Genomic DNA, 21,786 nt, shown 5'->3' with positions numbered 1-21,786 from the left:
AGTATCTGCCTTCTGAAGCTTAATTGTTTCAGCCCTCACTCACATCACTTAATTTTTTCATGCAAAACAGTTTCAAAGTCAAGAATATTTTATTCACTGAGGTAGCTTATAGTTCAAAGGTAAAGAATATCCAAGTTCCCATGCATTATGGAACTTGCAATGTATCTTTAAATAAGCTGTTAGTAATAAATGTTTGCATAACCAGTGTATACTGAAGCAATTTTCAATGTCATCATATTCAGGAAAGCCTGTTTTTAGGCAAGGTAAGCACTGGAAAGGTATAAAGGAAAATAATCCACTTTATTTTTTTTAACTGTCCATATATTTACAATGATAAAAATCTTCCTGCATCATATAACATAAGAGATAAGACTTTGACAGTTATTCAAAATTAAGAATGTTATGAAAATCCACTCAGAAAATGGTAGCCCCAGATCATATCATAGTCTTGAATAGCATTTAATCATGAATACCATCATTTTCATTTACAACTTTTGTAACAGTGTTCAGATTAGAATTTCATATGGTTACTTTATGTCAAAGATCTTATGCCAAATTCTAGTCGCAGGCAGAAGTGAGTATTTAATTGAAGATTTCCTATGGTCCACACTATGAAGATATATTTTAATGAGGATTACATGATGTACAGCCAGCAAAAGAAACCTGTTGGACAGAGTGGTGAACTGCCAACTAGATACACACTGAGCTAATACACTACTGGAGGCCATGGCAGGTCCGTGATTGTAGCCAGCATTTCCCTGAAGTTCAGGCTTTCAGAGGTCATTGAATGTTATAATTATCTCCAAGCCATTTTCTCCACTGTCATTTAAGCTTTGTCTAAACAGCTGGGTATGTTGCCAAGCAACTTCTCCATCTCCTCTGCTTAACTCTGCTTCTAATGTAACTTCTGTGGCACCAGAAAAATCATTATAGGAACGTAGATTTTTATCTGTTGGAGGGAAAAAAGAATTTACACTTGAGTTTTAGTAGTTTGAAAAGCAAGAAGTTTCAAATGCACCTCTTATAGGACAGATACAGTTTAAAATCACTCCTTAAAAACAGGTATTTTTCTTTATAGAAGAAATATATCCCTTGTAACAAAGAGATTATTTTTCTTCCAGCATTTTTCAACACACACACACACACACACACACACACACACACACACCAGCCTGTCTCATACAAAATGAGATGAAATGAGTTTTAATACAGTTATGTATAGCGTAGCTCTTTGGCATATCTCAGTGAAGTACAAGCAGCCTAGTGTGTCAGGCAGCCCCACCCGTGAACACCAGCTGGACCTACCTCCCAGGAGGGTGACTTGAGCCTTCTCAGATCGCAGTTTCCACCTCACTGATCCACTTTCAAAACTTTGGCTACTTGTTCGGATGGAAACATTATCTACTTTTAGACCAGCTGACCCACACTCGAACTTCCAGGAAATATAAGCAAAAGATGATCCTTCTTTTCGGGCCAAATAAACCTAGAAATTTTGGGGCAAGTGGGAGGAATTTTCAGAAGAAATCAAATAATAGAAAATGAGAATCTTATCATTGCAGAATACTTTGAACAAAGGCTGACTAAAAATGAAATTTTTTCTGCTGAAAAGGTTCTTAATTCTATCATTTTTCTTGTCATTAGCAATATTTCCTGTGACATCTTTTTGTGTATATAAAAGTACATATGTGCCTAAAGTATAATCTGTTTAGAAGTTTACCACTTAAAGCAAGCACTAAGAGGAACTGACTATCCTTCCGAATAACTGCCCCTTGACTCATTTCAAGTCAGGATTTTAAAACACAATTCCCAATGACAGTGAGGCCACAGCTTCTCAAAGGACATGACACAGCTCAGCCACCACCAAGGGCTGTGGAAGTGACATACAGGCTGCCTTTCCAGTGCACTCCCCCTTCTTACTTTAAGCAGTCATAGCTTAGGGTGCTCAGGTCTACAGGCTGTTTCCAGTATATCCCTGTCAAAGCCACCCTTCCATGTGTGTCATGAAACTTACATGTCTACCTGGGTCCTCTGTAGCCCAGCTCCTCACTCAGGCCTGACCTCACCCTATAGCCCAGCTCCTCACTCAGGCCTGACCTCACCCTATAGCCCAGCTCCTCACTCAGGGTTGACCTCACCCTATAGCCCAGCTCCTCACTCAGGCCTGACCTCACCCTATAGCCCAGCTCCTCACTCAGGCCTGACCTCACCCTATAGCCCAGCTCCTCACTCAGGCCTGACCTCACCCTATAGCCCACCTCCTCACTCAGGCCTGACCTCACCCTATAGCCCACCTCCTCACTCAGGGTTGACCTCACCCTATAGCCCACCTCCTCACTCAGGCCTGACCTCACTCTATAGCCCACCTCCTCACTCAGGGTTGACCTCACCCTATAGCCCACCTCCTCACTCAGGCCTGACCTCACCCTATAGCCCACCTCCTCACTCAGGCCTGACCTCACCCTATAGCCCAGTTCCTCACTCAGGCCTGACCTCACCCTATAGCCCACCTCCTCACTCAGGCCTGACCTCACCCTATAGCCCAGTTCCTCACTCAGGCCTGACCTCACCCTATAGCCCACCTCCTCACTCAGGCCTGACCTCACTCTATAGCCCAGCTCCTCACTCAGGCCTGACCTCACCCTGTAGCCCAGCTCCTAACTCAGGCCTGACCTCATCCTATAGCCCAGCTCCTCACTCAGGCCTGACCTCACCCTATAGCCCAGCTCCTCACTCAGGCCTGACCTCACCCTATAGCCCACCTCCTCACTCAGGCCTGACCTCACCCTATAGCCCAGCTCCTCACTCAGGCCTGACCTCACCCTGTAGCCCAGCTCCTCACTCAGGCCTGACCTCACTCTATAGCCCAGCTCCTCACTCAGGCCTGACCTCACCCTGTAGCCCAGCTCCTCACTCAGGCCTGACCTCATCCTATAGCCCAGCTCCTCACTCAGGCCTGACCTCACCCTATAGCCCAGCTCCTCACTCAGGCCTGACCTCACTCTGCTCTCTACTCTTGTCTGTGCTCTCATAGTACCTCTGTGTCTGAATAAAAAGAGACGCTCTAAAAGAGGCCCCTCCTTACTACGCTACACCACCCATGAATGATAACATCTGCTCTCACTACCCAACACCACTCTCAGGTTTGGGTTTTAGGTCCCATGTTCTCCATGGCCTCCACCTAGTCTATGAACCTCAGATTGTGGGCTCTTGCCTTAAGTCTGTCAGTGTCCAAGGTCCTTCAACACTTCATCATGCCTGGACATGCCCAACCTTCCTTACTTCATTGTAAATATTTGTGTTTTGTCTAATGGAACCACATCAAAAGGACTCTGTGGGTATAAACTGTGGATTCATGGGGGAGGGGAGTTTCTAATAAACACAAAGTACTTATTAGGCATTAAATGTTTGTAATTTATATAATATATACAAATGGACAGATATTCAAATTAGACTGGTTCATTTAGAAATACAACTGATACTCTTTAGATGCTATAGAGCAACTGAAGGACCACTTATGGAAATATCTTCCTGTATGGGCTACTTTGTCCTCTACTTTCTATCATCATGTAAAAAGAATGACTAGCATTTACTTGCTCTATCTTTCTTCCTGGTTAAATATGCATGTGTGGACTTTTTTGTCAACTTGACTCAAACCTAGATATATTTAGGTAGAGGGAATCTTAATTGAGAAAATTACCCTTCCAGAAAACTCCAAATGACAGAAGAAAGTAGAATATAAAGAAAAACATGTGATTCTATAGCTCCTAGTTCATATTCAACAATATAATTTAGGTTTATATTAATATGCAAGTGGATGAAAATAATAACTTACCAATAGGTAATATTGCCAAGTAGAAGATGAGATAGTGTTACTAAATACTATGTTATGTTTATACAAAAAAATTCAAGGACACTAAACTGACAACATATGACAGAAGCTGTAGCTAATGATGACACTTTTACTCAGGAAGGAAGTATCTGGAAGAGGAAGCTGCATTTGGGGCACATTACAGATGAGGAATGATGGGGCTGCGCTGAATACAGAACTCAGTCATAGAATCAGTCTTTAGTACCAGATACTCCACGCTACCAATGGTTAGACATATGGAAGAACTGAATCCAGCATATATAAATATAACACCTGTCAGTTAAAAAAAAAAAACACTACAAAAATCAAGTGTTAAGCAAGATCTCTGCCCTTAAACATATCTAACCTGAAAAGCAGAAAAACAAGAAGCAGTTCACTTTTTTAAAAAAGCAATTTAAGTTCATTGTATGAAAAAATGTGAATGCTACAGAAATTCATTTGTTAAAAAAAGGGGGGCACTTTTTAGCTAAGTCCACAAAATGAACTGGTTGCATATATAAGCATGAAGGTAAGTCTTAGTATTGCATGATTATGAGGTAGTAGGGCCCATGTCGGGCATGCTGTGCTTTGTTGTATAAGAAAGCAAACTGAACTAGCCCTGAGGACAAGCTAGTAAGCAGCAGCCCTCCATGCCTCTGCTGGAATTCCTGACTTACATCAGATGGACTACAAAGTGGTAAGATGAAATACCCTTTCTTCCCCAAGCTGCTTTTGGCAGGCACTGTTTTACCACAGCAATAAAATGTCTACCAAGGACAATACTTGTTAATTTGAAATGTTATCAGAATGATTAAATTTGAACAATCTTGCTCTAAAAAGATGGTCTTGGGGGCTGGAGAGATGGCTCTGGCTCAGCTGTTAGAGAATGTCTTGCTCTTTCGGAGGACCTGGGTTCCATTCCTAGCACGGACATGGAGTGGCTCACAACTTCCTGCTTTTCTACCTGCAGGAGATCTGACTCCCTCTTCTGCCCTCACCGCCACAGGTACCTACCTAGACACATATACATAATTTAAAAAATAAATATAGGGGCTGGAGAGGTGGCTCAGTGGTTAAAAGCACTGACTGCTCTTCCAGAAGCCCTGAGTTCCATTCTCAGCAACCACATGGTGGCTCACAACTGTCTGTAATGGGATCCAATTTCCTCTTCTGGTGTGTCTGAAGACGTCAACAGTGTACTCATATACATAAAATAAATAAATCTTAAAAAAAAAACTTGGAAAAACATAAATCCTAAAAAAAAAAAAAAAAAAGACCAGGAGGAGGCAGAGGCAGGCAGATGTCTACATTTAAGGCCATTCTAATTTCCACATCAAGGTTCAGGCCAGCCATAGCTAGGCAGTAAGACCCTGCTCAGAAATGCTTTGCACACGCTCAGATATATGTATAGTCAACTATCGCCTTCTGTTATTAGGGTCAGATTATGAAGCTATCAAGTGTTCCACTTAAGGCCAGGACACTCTCACTACAACATCATCTGGTGTTCAAAATTTACTATAGTATTTGGGCACTTGTTTTTGACAAAGAAGCCAAAACCATACAATGGAAAAAAGAAAGCATCTTCAACAAATGGTGCTGGTCTAACTGGATGTCTACATGTAGGAGAATGCAAACAGATCCATACTTATCACCATGAACAAAACTCAAGTTCAAGTGGATCAAAGACATCAAATAAAACTGAACATACTAAATCTAAGAGAAGAGAAAGTGGGGAATAGTTTGAACTCATGGCACAGGAGACAAATTCCCGAAGAGAACACCAACAGCTCAGGGTCTAAGATTGCCAATTAATAAGTGAGACCTCTTGAAACTGAAAAGCTCCTGTAAGGCAAAGGACACTATGATTAGGACAAAACTGCAGCCTATAGAATGGGAAAAGATCTTCACTAACCCTATATCCCACAGAGGGCTATTATCCAAAATACATAAAGAAGTAGAAGTTAGACACCAACAAACCAAATAACCTAATTTAAAAAATGGGGTGGATATCTAAACCAAGAATTCTCAACAGAGGAATTTCAAATGGCGAGAAAGACTTAAGGTTCAACATCCTTAGTCATCAGGAAAATGCAAATCAAAATAACCCTGAGATTCCTTCTTATACTCATCAGAATGGCTAAGATCAAAATATCAAGGGACAGCACATGTTGGTGAGGATGTGGAGCACTCCTTCATTGCTGGTAGGAGTATAAGCTTGTACAACCACTTTGGAAATCACTTTAGCATTTTTTCAGAACATTGGAAATAGTTGTATCTCAAGACCCAGCTATATGACCACTCCTGGTCATATGATCATAGCAGTTTTATTTGTAATAGCCAGAAACTGTGAACATCCCAGATGTCCACTGAAGAATTGGTAAAGAAAATGTGGTATATTTATACAATGGGATACTACTTAGCTATTAAAAACAAGGACATCATGAAATTTCAGGCGAATGGATGAACTGGAAAATATCCTGAGCCCAGATCCAGAAAAACACACATGTATTTACTCACTTAGAAGTGGTATTAGCCATAAAGTGCAGGATAACTAGGCTACAACCCACAGATCCCAAAAAGCTAAGTAACTAGCAGAGCCCAAGGGAGGATGCTTGAATCTCACTCAGAAGGGTAAATGAAATAGATGTCAGAAGTGGATGGAGAGAGTGGGTGGGAGAGGGAGTAGGGAGGGCAACAACAGAGGTGAGGATCAGGTATGGGCAGAGTGGGGGTTGAGGGTGACAGGGCTGAGAGAAGGGAAATCAGCCGGGTCATCTCTAGAACAAGATAGAGACCTGGGATAGGAAAGGCTCCTGGAAAGATATGGGGGTGACCCTGAGACTCCTCACAGCAAGAGATATGGAGCCTGACATTGCCATTTCCTGTAGCTAGGCAGGATTTCTAGTGGAGAGAAAGGGACACCCATGCACAAAACCTTCAACCCGAAATTTGCCGTACCTACAAAATGTACAGGGATAAAGATGGATCAGAGACTGAGGGAATGGCCAACCAATGACAGGCCCAACTTCAGACCCATCACATGGGAGAAAATCAATCCCTAACACTATTAACTCTGCTATATTTGTAGACAGGAGTCGAGCTGACAGACTTCACCTATCAGCTGATGGAAACAGATGCAGAGACCTACAGCCAAACATCAGGCAGAGCTCAGGGAGTTTTGTGGAAGAGTCAGGGGAGAGACTGAGGGAGCCAGAGAGGTCAGGGCATCATACACAGACTTACAGAGCCAACGAGGCTGGGCCCATGGGGCTCATAGAGACTGAGCCACCAATCAAAGAGCATGCATGGAACGGACGTGGGCTCCTACACAGAGTAGCAGATGTGAAACTTGGTCTTCATGTGGGTTCCCCAACAACTGGAGCAGGACTGTGTCTTTCTCCAACTCAGACTCTCTTACCTGCCTTTGGACATGTTTCCCCTAGTTGAGTTGCCTTGTCTGGCCTCAGTGGGAGAGGACGAGCTTAGTCCTGATGAACTCAAGTAGCTGATGCAGGAGCCACGGAGGGGTGCTATTTACTGGCTTGCTCCATATGGCTTGCTCTGCATGCTTTCTTATAGAACCTGGAACCACCGGCCCAGGCATGGCCCCAACCACAATGGGCTGTGTCTTCAAGATCCATTTAGAAAATGCCCTATGGCTTATATACAGCCTGATCTGATGGAGCATTTCTTAACTTAGGTTCACTCTTCTCAGATGACTTTAGCTTGTGTCAAGTAGACATGAAACTAGTCAGCACAGTCACAGGCCCCTTGAAGCCTACTACTTCTTTCATTCTGTCTTGAATGCCAAGCACGTTTGTCAATCTCCATGTTTGTTGAGTGACTAAATGAAAAGTTTTTGACACAAAAGAGTATAGTGACAAAAGAAAAACTGTTCAAAAGTCTTGAGCTTGGGATATAAAGTGGCAGGAAGATGCATGGGAGCATGTGCAAGGCTCTGAGCAGTACAGCAGGGAGAAAACAAGATACAACAGTGCATCAGGGTGCAGACTCACTGCACATATCCAATCGTGTTTTCTCACCTTCTATAGTCTCCACTACACACTGACTAGGCATTAGGCATCAGATATATGACCAAGGCAGGATGTGGGAAATGACAGTGGGGGCTCTAACAGACTAGTCTGCTCTTACACACAGCTGCTTATTAAAGGTGCAAGGTACAGAGTGAAAAGAATCAAAAAAGGTGACATGGAACATTCAGTTGGCTGGGAATGGATATTAAGCCAAGCTCTAATGACAAGAAATCAACCAAATAGGAAACTAAAGGAGGTTTTGAGACGGACAGATAGTTGCAAAGCACAGCACAGAGCAAGATGAGGATGGACAAACAGCTAGGGTGACTTCTGGAAGAGCAGTAAATTCAGGAGCAACTGAAATTCGGAAAGCACTTCTCCAAGACAGAATAGAGCACATGCAGGCACCACGCAGCTGGGGAGATGAGTTAGGTGATTGTTCACCTTGCTTTTAAAGGTGAGGTGCTATCACTTGCCTTCCAATGTTGCACCAGTCTTGATTTGATTTTCATGTTCTTTTTAATTCAGCTATTACTGAGCAATGTATTTGAAACTAGAATATGTAGTAAGTCTCTGTGGCCTTGGGAGGTAAGAGTCTTTAGTACTGTGAGAAGAGAGAGGTTGCTTGTTATCCACTGTGTGGGATGTCACTGAGGGGAGGAGTACTGGGAACTGGCCTACTATTCAACAGAGCTGGCAAACAACCAAAGATGGCTGATACCTCTAAAGGGAAAGACAAGGTTTAGTGACAACTGCTACTGATTTTCTTTCATCTCTTCCTCTCTTTCCCTCCTCTCCTCACTTCTCTCCTATCCTCTCCTCTCTTCTCCCTCCCTCTTCCTCCTCTTCCTCCTCCTCCTCCTTCTTCTTCTTCTTCTTCTTCTTCTTCTTCTTCTTCTTCTTCTTCTTCTTCTTCTTCTTCTTCTTCTTCTTCTTCTTCTTCTTCTTCTTTTTCTTCTTTTTCTTCTTCTTCCTCTCCTCTCCTCTTTTCTCTCTCTCTCTCTCTCTCTCTCTCTCTCTCTCTCTCTCTCTCTCTCTCTCTCTCTCTCTCTCTCTCCCCCCTTCCTTCTCTTCATTCCCTCCCTTCCTCTCCCCAGGATTCTAGTATTTTTATTGATTTAACACTAAGTTCTATAGTGAGAAACAGATTCACTCAGTGAAGTATTGTACCATACTCTACACTAAATCAAACCAGGTCTTGAATAGGCATATCTTCTTTCTGTTTACTGGCCTTTGTAATTCATCATGCCACTGAACTCTTCCTACAATGTACCTGCTAACTAGTGTTCTATTTTGGTTCATGTATCAAAACAGAGTACGTATCCCTGTTTTGAACACCTACTCATCTTTCAGTGTCCAGCTCAAATACTGCCTATTTTGAGGAGATCTGCTCAACTCCCCCAGTCAGAGCTAATTCCCTCAGTGTTTCCATAGCAATGCACTGCTATCCTTATTATAGCACTCTGCATGGTAGTTAAGATGGCTGTTTGTGTTTTCCCTGTTAGACGGTAAGGAAAAGGGACTCATATTCACTTATTTAGCTGACGAGAGGCCTGGTGTACATAAGAGGCACTCAGCAAATGTCTGCAGATGAACACAGGACTGTGGAAGACAAAGGAGCAGCATGCCAGAGCTGCCCTGCTTCTCCAACACTGCACCTCCTGCCACACACCATCATTCTCTCTGTTGTTTTCCCTAGCAACACTGCTGGCTAGGGAGAAGCATGCGCTTCCTTCAGTTTAGCAAGCACAGACTAGCTTCTGCGGAAGCAAAACTTCTATTCCACTGTGCTTTCTGCTTGGAAATTTAGGCTAAGGCCAGACTTCTACCAACTACAGAATCATAGACACTGAAATTCTAAGTTCTTTTTTTGTTGTTTTGTTTTTGCTTTTGCCGAGACAGGGTTTCTCTGTGTAGCCATGGCTGTCCTGGAACTCACTCTGTAGACCAGGCTGGCCTCGAATGCACAGACATCCACTTGCCTTGGCTTCCTGAGTACTGGGATTAAAGATGGGTACCACCACCTGGAGAAATTCTAAGTTTTATTGTTTGGTTTTTATGCATTTCTTTGGCTAAGTGAAAATATTTGCAAAATTGCGAGATTAATAATCCTATAACCTAGGGGAATCCCCACTTTATTGTTAGATGCAATCATTTGTTTATTTTTACAGAAGGTGTATGTGTGTATGTATCTGTGTGAGTATGCGTGTAGGTGTCTACGCCTATGAGTGGGTGTGTCTAGCCTTTTCCTTCATGCTTTGTCTGTTTCTTTTGAAGCAAGGTCTCTTACGGAACATGGGTTCATTATTTCTCAGTTAAGCTGAACATCAGAAGGCCCCAGCAATGTACTCCAGCTTCTGCCCAACTCAGAGCTGGGGCTATAGATATGTGTCAGATGCCCAGCTTCTGCCCAGCTCAGAGCTGGGGTTACAGATACGTGTCGGATGCCCAGCTTGGTTCATGTGTGGCTGAGTTTATGATTGGATACCAGGTGCTCTTAACTTCTCAGCCACCTCTCCAGCCCTGATTAGATATGATTTAACTCAACTTTGTAATAGTACAGCCATAGGTAAGTTTAGTAACAAAAGCTCTTAACTGATTTTGAGACAGAGAGCAGACTTTCTTTGTACTGTATGGTAGATGTGCATGAACATGACAACTTCATTCTATGACTTATTTTTTGATCTACCCAATATCTTACAAGTGAACAATACTGCATATTTTAATATTTTTGTATGCTGATTTTAAAATTCCCTATGAATTAGTTAATGTCTTGGCAGGAGTGGGGGACAGCTATCAGTATGTTTGAGGTATAAGACAGATGGCTCTGTGGCCAAGGCATTGCTGAGCAAGTCTGCTGACACGTATTCCATATCTGGAAGCCACATAAAGGTGAGAGGAGAGGATCAACTTCATCAGTAACCCACTGACATGGCCCATGGCATGTGTGTCCACTCTCTGCTTACAATTACTAATAAAAAATACAGTATTATCTATTGTCATGTGGGTAACAGACTATTTATGGTGTTTCCAAGGAACAGGGATGCTTTAAAGCAAAGCTCTCATTCCTTTTGGGTAATGACAACAATGAACAGCCTAGGATGTAGGAGTGAACGGGACTGGAGTGTAGCCTTCAGGTCTTTAAGGTTTTAGGGCACAGATGGGTACAGCCTGTACTTGAGCTCAACTACTCACATCCTAATGTCACTGGTGAGACAGTTAGCATTCTGGACATTGGGCTAAATCTATCATAACTCCCTAGAACCTAGTATTTAGCAGGCTGGTAATATATGGTTGTGAAGGAATTAAATGGTAGCACTCTTACATAGTTATATGGCAGTCATGAGAGTTATTGGTCACTTGATTAATTTTTTTCCTAAAATAGAATTCAGGCAGTGTTAAGAACTGTTATTGCTTTGCAGAGCAGCAGGTTCACTTTCCAACACCACATGGTGGCCCACAACCATCTGTAACTCTAGTTCCAGGTGCCCTGGTGCCTCTTCTGGCCTCCATGGCTATGAAGCAGGCACATGGTGCACATACATATATGCAAGCAGAATACAAACATAAAATAAAATGAGAAACCTAATAAAAATGTAAAAGTATTACATTTTAACACTATAAAATAGATATTTCCATGATATAGGTACAAGAATCTATAATGCATTTTTGATTAAATACTGGGAATATGACTTTCTTTTCCCACTTAAAGAATTACCCAAAACAATTACATCAATTTCATGTTATATATAATTGGAAAATGAAGGCAATCTATATCTGCTTAAACAACGAGACAAATTTTAAACAGTTTCATGCATTAAATTACCATGTTCCAGTCTTTCTCGACTTTTCTGAATATGGATTCCATTTTCCATACACCATTCTCCCATCCAGAAATATTTGTGTTGTTGTCTGAGACGCGAATATAACGGTCTCTCACAATATCATAACGGAGGTGAAACTGCTTAGAAATTTTTTCGTTTTCAGAAGGGATGAACAAAATCTCCTTTCTCTTAAAAAAAAAGGCAGAAATTCAATATTCAATGTTGCAGAGACATAAAAACAGATAATATTTGCAGTAAAGTATAAAAACTATATAAACTCACATTGCACACAACAAATCAAATACTGATATAACAGAAGGCACTACCGGAAAGGAAGTGTAATATAAGGATTAATTTTCATTATCTATCCTGATGATCTTAGTAAGAATGGCTTCCATAGACTCAGCTGTTTGAATACTTGGTCTTGTTTCCTGAAACTATTTGGGAAGTATCACCCTTGGTAGAGGACGTATGCCATGGGAAAAGGGTTTGAGTCTTCAAAAGTCCCCTTAGGTCATCAGAGAGCTCTCTTCCTGTTTCAGAATCTCAGCAGCAGTTTCAGTGCCAAGTCTACCTGCCTGCTGGCATGTTCCCCATCCCTGGGGGTGGTGAACTCCTTTCCTTCTGGAACTGAAAGTCCAAATAAACCCTGTCTTCTGTAAGTTACCTTGGTCATGCTGCATTGTCTCAGCAATAGAAGATGCATTTACCTACATAGCCTCATTCATTTCCCCTCATTTCTACTTTTCTGCCTCCATCTGTGACTCTGACACTAAAGGTCACTACCAGCTCTGCATTCTCAACTTCTCTGTCTGTGCTCCACACAGATGACAGTGATCTCAAGGTAAAAGGTAGATAATTGAATTATCCCCAGATCCTGCCAAGGCCCAGCAGAAGGCAAAATTATCCACTATGGAGAATCAGCAAGCTTTGTACTCTCAACTTGATATAAGTTATTACTCCATCACAACAGTGGGGCACACTACAAAAGTGTATGCATGTGTGCATGCCAGTGTGTAGTGTTTTAAAATATTATCATTTAATGAGTATGGTGGAGTAAACATAATTGCAGTCAGTACTGGGAAGGTAGCAAGTTTGACACCAACCTGAACTACACTGCAAGACCTTATCTTTAAAAAAAAAAATCAAAATCACTTATCAGTCCACATATGAAAGAGAATATATTTCTTTACAGAACCTGTCTATTTGCTGTCAAAGGTAAATCTAAGCAAGTTATTATTTTTAGGATTTGACTTTAGCAAGTTCTGTTTTAGCATTCTCAATTCTCTGCTAGCTTCTTCCTTTCTCCGGCCTTCCTATTTTCCTTCTGTGGCACTGAGGATCCAGAGCCTTGAGAATATGCACTTCTACAACCCAACATCATCTTCTCTGTTTTATCAAAGATATTTGAGAATGCTAATACAAACCACAGAGAGGTGTTTGGAATGATAACCTATTCTCTTACAAAGGATAATTAGTTGTCAAAACTTTAAAAAAGCACATTACTGAATGTAGCATGTATGGAAAGAAGCAAAGCAACACATATCAAGATTAATCTTTCATTAAAAACAACAGATCTGGCCCATGCTGGTGTCACGAGAGCCTCTCGTCTCAGTTTGCCTAGGGCTGGGCTACTGGCATGTGCCATCCCTCTTATTCTTCATAAAATGAAGTTAAGATAAAACTTTACTTTCTGGACACAATATCAGCAATATTGTCTTCTTGCTCCAAATGACTGTGAGATTAAGATGCAACTATGTTTTAGGGTTAGCATCCCTTTATGCTCACGTTTAGAACATCCATTGGTAAAGCGGGAGTCAGTGGTTTCCTTTTAAATTCATGACACTAAGATGGTCTCAGAAACTGAGAAATTCTCAGTTTTCAAAAGGGGAAAATAAGCTCACTCTATGACCCAGTTTGTGTTTTTAAAGTTTAGTCAGTGTACACCCATGTGAGAGGAAGCACTCCCTCCAAAGGAAAGGAACTGAAGACCTAACTCGTGGCCGTGTCTTCAGCTGCACACAGCTGGGAGTTCAATGAGCTCTCTTTAATGGCTAAATCTAGATTCAGACTCCCGACTTGCACTGTGTCAGCAGGGATTGGAACTATTTGTTGAACTTGGCTGTTATAAGTCTACAGCTAAAGCGACATTACTAACAGTCTGACACAGATGATGGGATGAACTAAAAAGCAAACACGAATTTACTGGGACTGGGACACGAAAAACGAACAACAGTGGCATGCTTAGATAAAGGTGACAAACAAGTTTAATTTGTTCAGAGTTGTTGAGCTGTCTGGTAACAATATGTGACGGGTCGCTTTCCTTTCAGGTACTTTCATTATGTGGCTTGCTAGGCTCTATGTCTGCTGAATAATGCAGCGATGCTTCTTGAAGCTCCCTAGGTAAGAGGCACCCTAGTGCCCTATGCTTCCCTGCACATGGACTTCCCCCATGCACATCAGGTCCAGTGTTAGCCCTTCCATTTCTATAAATGAAATGTGTGAGAGCAGCCCTTCCCTCAGCACCGAGGCTGGAACACAGGACCGCACACATGCCCGGCAAGTGCTTCCCTGATCAGCTTCCCTCTCACACTTTTCTCTTTTCCCTTTGATAAAAGTTTCACTAATGGCCACAGTGAACTTGCAATTTTCCTGCTTCATCCTCCCTAACATCTAGTGACACAGATGGGTGTCAAGGGAAACAGCTACATCATAATTCTTAGACTAAATAAAGATTTTGACAGCCTTAATCACAAGCAACTGACTGTTAGAAATGTGGATAGTTTTATTAGATGGAAGAGAAAAATGAAATTTAAATTGTGCTGCATATTGTAAATCTATCCCTATATCCTACTCATAGAACCTCCCGGAAGAAAGCTTTCATTACCTAGGCTGCTTTCGGTCCGCACAGAGTCTAAGTCAGCCTGCTTGGCTGGAACACATACCTCTAGGCCCGTCTCACCTCGGGCCACTCTCCAGGCCAGTGACCCAGATACCCTTCCACCAAGTTCTCCTGGTCGGGGGGTTTTGGGAGATATAAATTCAACAAGCTCCACAATTATCCTCTGGAGAAGTTCTTTTCTTCTGCTTTCTGATAATGATAGCTGTCTCTGCAATTAATGTTTAAAATCAGAATCTATGAGAATACAGAAGTCTACCTCTAAGCAAAATAAAAACTGAAGAGTTCTTGAACTTAGAAAATTTAAAACTATGGAAAACTTAATTTTATATATTTTATTTTAATAAATCACTTAGCATCTATTTTAAACTCTCACGACCTGGATTACTGCAGCTTTAGAACAGGAGGCAGCGCCTTCTGCTCTGCTTCTGACAGACTAGCTTGTGTTATACCAATGGCCTAGCTAAGAACAATCTACGCGACATGTGCACAAACATACATACGAAGAGGGACGGGGAGACTGACTGCGTGCATACACTAGGAAGCTGCCAAGGATCCAGGATGCGAGAGGATTCCAGGGGCAATAAACTAATGTGAAGGAGCACACTGTACCCCTTTCCCTCCCAGGGACTTGACAGTTACTAAGCTGTTTGAGAAGAGGCTGAGAGACCAGGAACAAACTGTGGGCCAAAGCTCTGAGAGCAACACAATGCCTAAGAGAGTGGAAGGCAGGCAAATGAAATCAAACAGAAAACGCTCCGGCCAGGCTCTCGTTCCAGGCTAGGGTCTCTATCCAGTCCCCACCATGAGACTGAAAGGTGACTCAAACTAGACTGCGATATAACCATACATGCCAATCTAGATGCAGGCTTAGGTACGTGGCTCCATTTTTGCCGTCAGGCAGAAGAAGAGTTTTTTTTAAAAGTACTGCAAAACTGTATATATGCACAAATACAACCAAAGGGTTAAAAAGACTCTTCCATCTCATACCCCTTCTTTTTTCCTCAGTAATCAGTATAACCATTCCATGCCTTATTTTAGAAAATTTCATACATGAACATGTGGATACATTTATATACACATATGTACACAAGTACATCATCATACTCAAGGTACAGTTTCAAAACTAAACAGGATACTATGTAGTTCAGGTTAGTCTGAAATTCACTATCCTCCTACTTCAGCCTCCCAACAGCCTCAACAGCTAAGACTGCTAGGATTACAAACATTCACCAACATGACCAGCAATGACATAGTGTGTGTGTGTGTGTGTGTGTGTGTGTGTGTGTGTGTGTGAGTGTGTGTGTGTGTGTGGTGTGTGTGCACATGTGCTTATCATATGTTCCAGAGTGGAAGTTAGAGGTTAACATCAGGTATCTTCCTCTATCTTTCTCCATGTTACTTTTGAGAGAGGAGTTCTAATTAACTCGCATTTCTCCTTCTTACCTAGACCAGCATCTGGAAAGCTCCTAGGATCTATCTGTGTAACTGGGGTTACAGGTGCAAGCTGCCACATGTATAGTTTACACGGATTCTGGGGATCCTCACAATTATGCAGCAAGCACTTTATCTACTGAATTATTTCCCAAGCCCACAACATATACACCTTATGCAAATACTACAAATACTGAAAGGCTGTTTTATTCATTTTGAGAAGAAATGTGACATTTAACATAAAACACCCTATACTACTTATTAAATGAACTATGCAAAAGTTTTCATGAATAAAAAGACACTGGCTTATTAAAACAGTCTTGGTAGAAAGATGCTACTACTTTGGGAATTTCAATGGTAGCTAAGTATAAAGCTCAACTGGTAAGCTGTTTGCCTAGGATCCCTAAGGCCCTGGGTTCCATCCACTGCACTACATAAGCCTGGGTGTGGCAGCTAGTTAATTCAAAGAGAATAAGAGACTACAGAGCTCTCAGCACTCGGTGACACCTGTATCACACTCCTCCCCTCAAGGCTTGGGGGTCATTGAGGAAGAGGGGGAAGAAAGTTTGTAAGAGCCACTTGTGGCTGACTGACTATAATCAATATGCTTTCCAGACACAGCAGGGAAACTGTAAAATTCACAGTAGTTCCGATAGCATGCACAATACCTGTGCATACACTCAAGCCAGACAAAGGCCTAGCACAGAGGCAGGGAGGTGGGAATGAAGTCTCACCATTAGCTAGGGAGCTATTGGCAATTAATAATTGCTGAGATGAAGAGAGTTATTTTTTCTGAAGGGTGTGATTCCTGGTGTAGGTCAAGCTCCAGGCCAGGCTTCACACCAAGAGTATTTGGGCAGCACACATTAAGACAAAAAAAAAAAAAAAAGGATGATATGAACTAGGTGGGTGGGTGGGTGGGGATGAGGGGGGAGGTGAATCTAGGGATAGATGTGGACTGGTAAATATCAAAATGTACTGTAGGAAATTCTCAAAGAATAAAGGTAATATTTTTAAAAAACTAGGCATGCTATTGCACATATTATCCTAGCACTTGAGGCCAAAAATGCATGAGCTCTTTCTCACTAAGTAAATAAAGAGTTCAAGCTGGCTATTCCTGCTATGTAAAATTTCAAATGCCCTCTTTAAAATGATAGCCACCACAGACCTGCTTATTAAGCCCATTGATAGTTTCTCGAAGTAACTCTTCTTTAACCTTGGTCCTCCTGGACATCACCTCATCATGTTTACAAGAGTATCGCCAGGTGACATCCACTACCTGGAATCAGTGACAGAATACAACTATTTAACAAAATCACAGTGCTCTTTTAATTTTTATAGATAGCTACAATGCAAAAAACTCTTACACGTAACTAAGAAAATTATCCTGTGTTAGAATTTAATAACCAGATTTGAGGGTATTGTTCAATTAAAGAAAAAAAAAAGAAAGGAAGAAAGAAAGGAAGGAAGGAAGAAGAGCTGAGCATGACCGATCACTACCATCGCCTGGCAGTACTGACGCTGAGGCTGGTGTGGGCATTCAAGGGCAACCTCAGCAGTCACAGCAAAACAAAATGAAAGTGAAAGACACTGAAAAGAATATACTTTAATTTTTTTCAATAAAATAGTGATAAATAAATAGTTTTCAGAATGTTAGATTTTCATACTTTAAAGCTGCTGCCACTGCAGAATTAAACAAACAAAACTTTACTCTCATTGCTCTGCTATTACAGAACTGATTTCTGACAGAGAGGACAAGTAAAGGGTAAAAAATCCAGTCTCCTCAGCCATCTTTGGCAGGACAGTTCATTAATGTAGATGCTCAAAATGAGTCTCAATTAACTAAAATGTAAAAAGCTCTGAGAAGAAAACAAGAGAAAATCTTTGCCATGGAGCAGCAAAACTCTCTTTGATACAACATGAAAAGCAAAATCTTTAAGAAAACATTTTAAATTTGACTGCTGATTTCTTCTCTTTTACCATTTAGAACACACGAGACAAATATTAACAACACACAATTCTAGAAACAACTTACTTAATGCCTTTTAAAAAAAGAAACCTCAAAACTCGGAAGAAAGGGGGCACGGGCTTAGAAAATGCATCCTAGCACATGCTCAGGACACTGTCGTGAGGGAAGCACTGGGACAGCACAACTCTGTTCTCCTTGGCAGGGCTGAATCGAAAAAAGCAAAGCCACACTAAACTTTGGCAAGGATGTGGAGAAACTAGCAAGTCTCATGTACTGCTGGTAAGAAAATAAAATGGCACTACTGCTTTGCAAAATAATCTGACAACGACCCGGCCATTCCACTCCTAGGCAGTGAGGAAAGCGTGTAGAGACCTGAATGTTTGCAGCAGCTTAATTTAAGATTACAAACTAAACCCACCCAACACCCATCTACAGGTGAATGGATACACACACCCACAGGGGAAGCACTGATTCCAGTGACTAGGGTGCTTTCGGATGACAGAGGAAGCAGCACTCTACAAAGGTATGTACATGACCTGTATGTCAGGTACACTTGGAAGGTGTGCATTGTCTCTGATGTCCTACCTCATCTTTAGAGAATGCTATTATATAGGAAAGCTTCTTGCCCCACCCTATTTCATAAAGGAGGGGTTTGTCGCAGACATCCTCACATGCATCACAGTGCAGCCACCGCTGCTGAGATGGAGAATAGACTTCTGTCCAAACATGGTCTACTCATGTGGGAGAAGAGAAAGAAAAGGGAAATAGAAATTAAGTTTATAAAACAAGAATGACCTCCAATAACTGTAAGTAATCCTCTAAGAATCGTATAATAGGATAATTTATAATATTTAACACCGAGTTAATTTGCAAGAACATTTTGTGCAGTATTTGTATTTAAAATGTAGTCAGTTTAAGTGTTAACTAAAGATGACGTGTGCTGTGACTCTAAGGCAGACAAAGCTTTCAGAAGAGCATCCAAACTACCAGGCTGTGAAGGAATGGCTGTGACTTCTGAAACAACAACCTCTCCGGACCCAGGAGGAGGCCTGACAGAGTACCTGGTTATTCATGGTCTATATTTAGTTTTGAAATAGTCTCATTAGTAGGTAAATGGATACCCAGGCTGGTTTCAATCCTCCTGCCTTAAACCCCTCTGAGCGCTTGAGGCTCTATATTTGGTTCTGAGAGAAGCTATCAGCTGAAGGTTTCATCTAATTCGAACACCACAGTGAAAACAAGGAAAACCTTGGAACAGGGGAAGTGACTTTCAACATGGACCTGACATGAGTTTTTTCTAAATGAAGAGCACGTCCAACACCAAGGTTTCCCTCAGCGTCTGTAGAATGCAGTATAGGCTAACTACGTCAACCACAGCAATCCTTTACATGTGATCTCTGTAGCAGGTTACTGCACACATTCCCTTCCACACAGCACAGGGTTACTGTGAATGTCACTGATAGGATAGAGTCCAGGTACTGACAACGGGGCAGCTATGGTACGACTGTTACAGAGCCTGAAGATAGTCTGTGAGGCTGGTACTGCTGTTGCCTTACAGAAGATTAACAGAAAACTCAGGTGATAGGAATGACAAAATGAGGGGCTCAGGCTTCAAACCTCAACTTCAAGTTTACAAAGCCCCTTTCTTCTCTGTCTCTTGTCTCTCCTACTCACGCTGTACCTGTGTAATCCCACACATATCGAGCTTCAAACCCTAATGCACGGCAGCACAGGGTAAAACAATTGGCCCATTCACCACAGCGTCCACATCTTGTTTCCAAAAGTTTTTCTGGGTTGTTGTATCTAGTTTAAAAAACAACAAAGACAAGCGTTGTGATTTATGATTAAAATCAAATGTTTAAAGAATTTAAATCACTTGTATGCTAAAACACCAATCATGACTTTTAGTTTCTTACTGTAAAATACTGATTAAAGCACATACCCTATATAAGGTACTATGCTAGTCTTTGTGAACCATGCTTAAAAGGTAGAACTGTCTTCAATCAGTCTAGTTCACTATATGCAGTCAGTTTTAGTCTTAATTAAAAATGGGTGCTATCACTTCCAAGAAGGTAAGTGCACTGATTAGCCTATCCATCCCATCCCACGAGACTCAGTATTACAGCCATGTAACAGCTCAGATGTAGGAGAATGGCTGCACAGGGCAATTTTCATCTTGACTGCTTTCTAAAACTATTTTCTAAAATATGTGATTAAGATATTCAATGGTACTCTTGCAAGTAAATAAGCTTGCTATGTAATTACCTTTAAAAATTACTCAATGAATTTTAGCTTGGGGCAGGGGCAGGGGTGGGGCAGGGGATTTAGCCCAGTTGGTAGGGTACTCGCCTATTATACATGAACCATCAGTTCAATTCCCATCACCAAAAGAGATGACATGGTATTATATAAGTATAATCCCGGGGTTCGGAAGGGAGGAGGAGACTAGGGATTCAACGTCATTCTAGGACAGCCTGTGCTACATGAGACACCTCCAAACATGAAAACCAAAACTAGGGCTGTGGGGATTAGGGCTGGAGAGGTGGCTCAGTGCTTAGAACACTTGCTGTGGAAACATGAAGACCTGACATTGGATCCAGTACTCATGTAAAGAGCTGAGGGTGACCATGCACACTTGTAGGCTTGGTGCTGTGGGTTATGGAGGCAGGGTTCCTGAGGCTTGGCAGACAACTGTCTCCAGGGCATAAGGTAGAGAATGGTTGACAAGACTTCATTCTTCCTGTATGCAAATACAGCTGGATCCCTTACTCATGCAGATATTTTAAATTAGTGTAAGTTCCAGTTTTCTTTTTGATAATGGTTTTTGATTAATTTTCTGGATACACTTAAAAATGCTTGCTAATTTACAAGCAAGATGTATGCAGCATTCTCCCAAAAGTTATTTCAATTACAATGTATCACAAGACTAGAGAGCACTGAGATTTTCAGTCTGCACTGAGAAAGGCTGGTGTATGTCTTGTGCTCTAGCTAAGCAGAAAGGCTAGCCCCAGACCTGGAAGGAAAAGGTAGTGTCATGATGAGCTGGCTCTGCAAGGAAAAGACTCTAAGCAGCTGCTTTGTCTAAGCTAAGTGAATTCAGCACTTGAACTGACGAGGGATGCAAGGCTACTGGAAGGCAGAACAATGAACTGGAGCGTTCGGGTCATGAGTCAAGTCAAACAGAGTAGAGCAAGAGTGATTCCTCAGTGGTGAAGCATTGCACCAGCAGCACCTAGGCCCCTAGGGCTAGCTCTGGTACTAGAAAAACATAACAAAACACCCCCCAAAATGTGTTTATTCTCCAACTTTGTATAAACAACTATTAAAAGTAAAGCAGGCAAATGATCAGAAGATAGGTTTTTCATAGATACACTAGAATAAATACCATAAATTTCACTACTCCATACTATATTATTAGTTTAATTCTGTTGCCTAGGAAAAACAAACAGCCTCATAAGAGGGATTTACCTAGGTTTGGCACTGTAAAGGGAGGTGTAAGCATGAGCTGGAGAACAACAACACGAAGCTTGTTTCTATAAGCCTTGGCTATTAGAATAGTCTTTCATGTATAACAGAGGGCTGGCTCCAAATTAAGACAGGACTGAGTGCTAAACTCCAACAGTTTGAACAGACTTTTCAAACATGTGGCATCTTTTCTTGTTGGGCAAGAACTAAATTTTGTCACTATTGTCTATTACGAAAATCTAACAAGAAGCTTATAAGCTACATGTTGAAAAAGTAAATTGAAAAATTTAATTTCTCAAGTTTAAAATGGATAT

General features: G+C 41.5%; 2 protein-coding genes across 2 annotated transcripts in view; both read right to left on the bottom strand.

The window, feature by feature from the left end:
- Positions 1 to 281: 281 nt before the first annotated feature.
- The window catches only part of Ngly1 (N-glycanase 1), a 47,265-nt gene continuing 25,760 nt past the window's right edge, over positions 282 to 21,786 (bottom strand). Inside the window, exons 6-12 of the mRNA XM_052190371.1 lie at positions 19,689 to 19,810; positions 18,593 to 18,738; positions 17,207 to 17,317; positions 14,651 to 14,815; positions 11,708 to 11,893; positions 1,306 to 1,483; positions 282 to 949 (exon numbers count right to left, since the gene is read on the bottom strand). Coding sequence (XP_052046331.1) covers positions 774 to 949; positions 1,306 to 1,483; positions 11,708 to 11,893; positions 14,651 to 14,815; positions 17,207 to 17,317; positions 18,593 to 18,738; positions 19,689 to 19,810 — 1,084 coding nt within the window. The 3' untranslated portion in view covers positions 282 to 773. The remainder of the gene's footprint in view (positions 950 to 1,305; positions 1,484 to 11,707; positions 11,894 to 14,650; positions 14,816 to 17,206; positions 17,318 to 18,592; positions 18,739 to 19,688; positions 19,811 to 21,786) is intronic.
- Positions 1,481 to 3,718, bottom strand: LOC127690877 (uncharacterized). Its single transcript, XM_052190370.1, has 3 exons — positions 2,707 to 3,718; positions 2,383 to 2,634; positions 1,481 to 2,346 (listed from the first exon to the last, which is right to left on the bottom strand). Exons 1-3 carry the CDS (start codon positions 3,027 to 3,029, stop codon positions 2,016 to 2,018), a joined length of 906 nt encoding a protein of 301 aa, XP_052046330.1. The 5' UTR covers positions 3,030 to 3,718; the 3' UTR covers positions 1,481 to 2,015.

This window comes from Apodemus sylvaticus, chromosome 8, assembly GCF_947179515.1.
Source record: "Apodemus sylvaticus chromosome 8, mApoSyl1.1, whole genome shotgun sequence".
Classification (NCBI taxonomy): domain Eukaryota; kingdom Metazoa; phylum Chordata; class Mammalia; order Rodentia; family Muridae; genus Apodemus; species Apodemus sylvaticus.
This window is presented reverse-complemented; position numbering and strand designations above follow the sequence as displayed.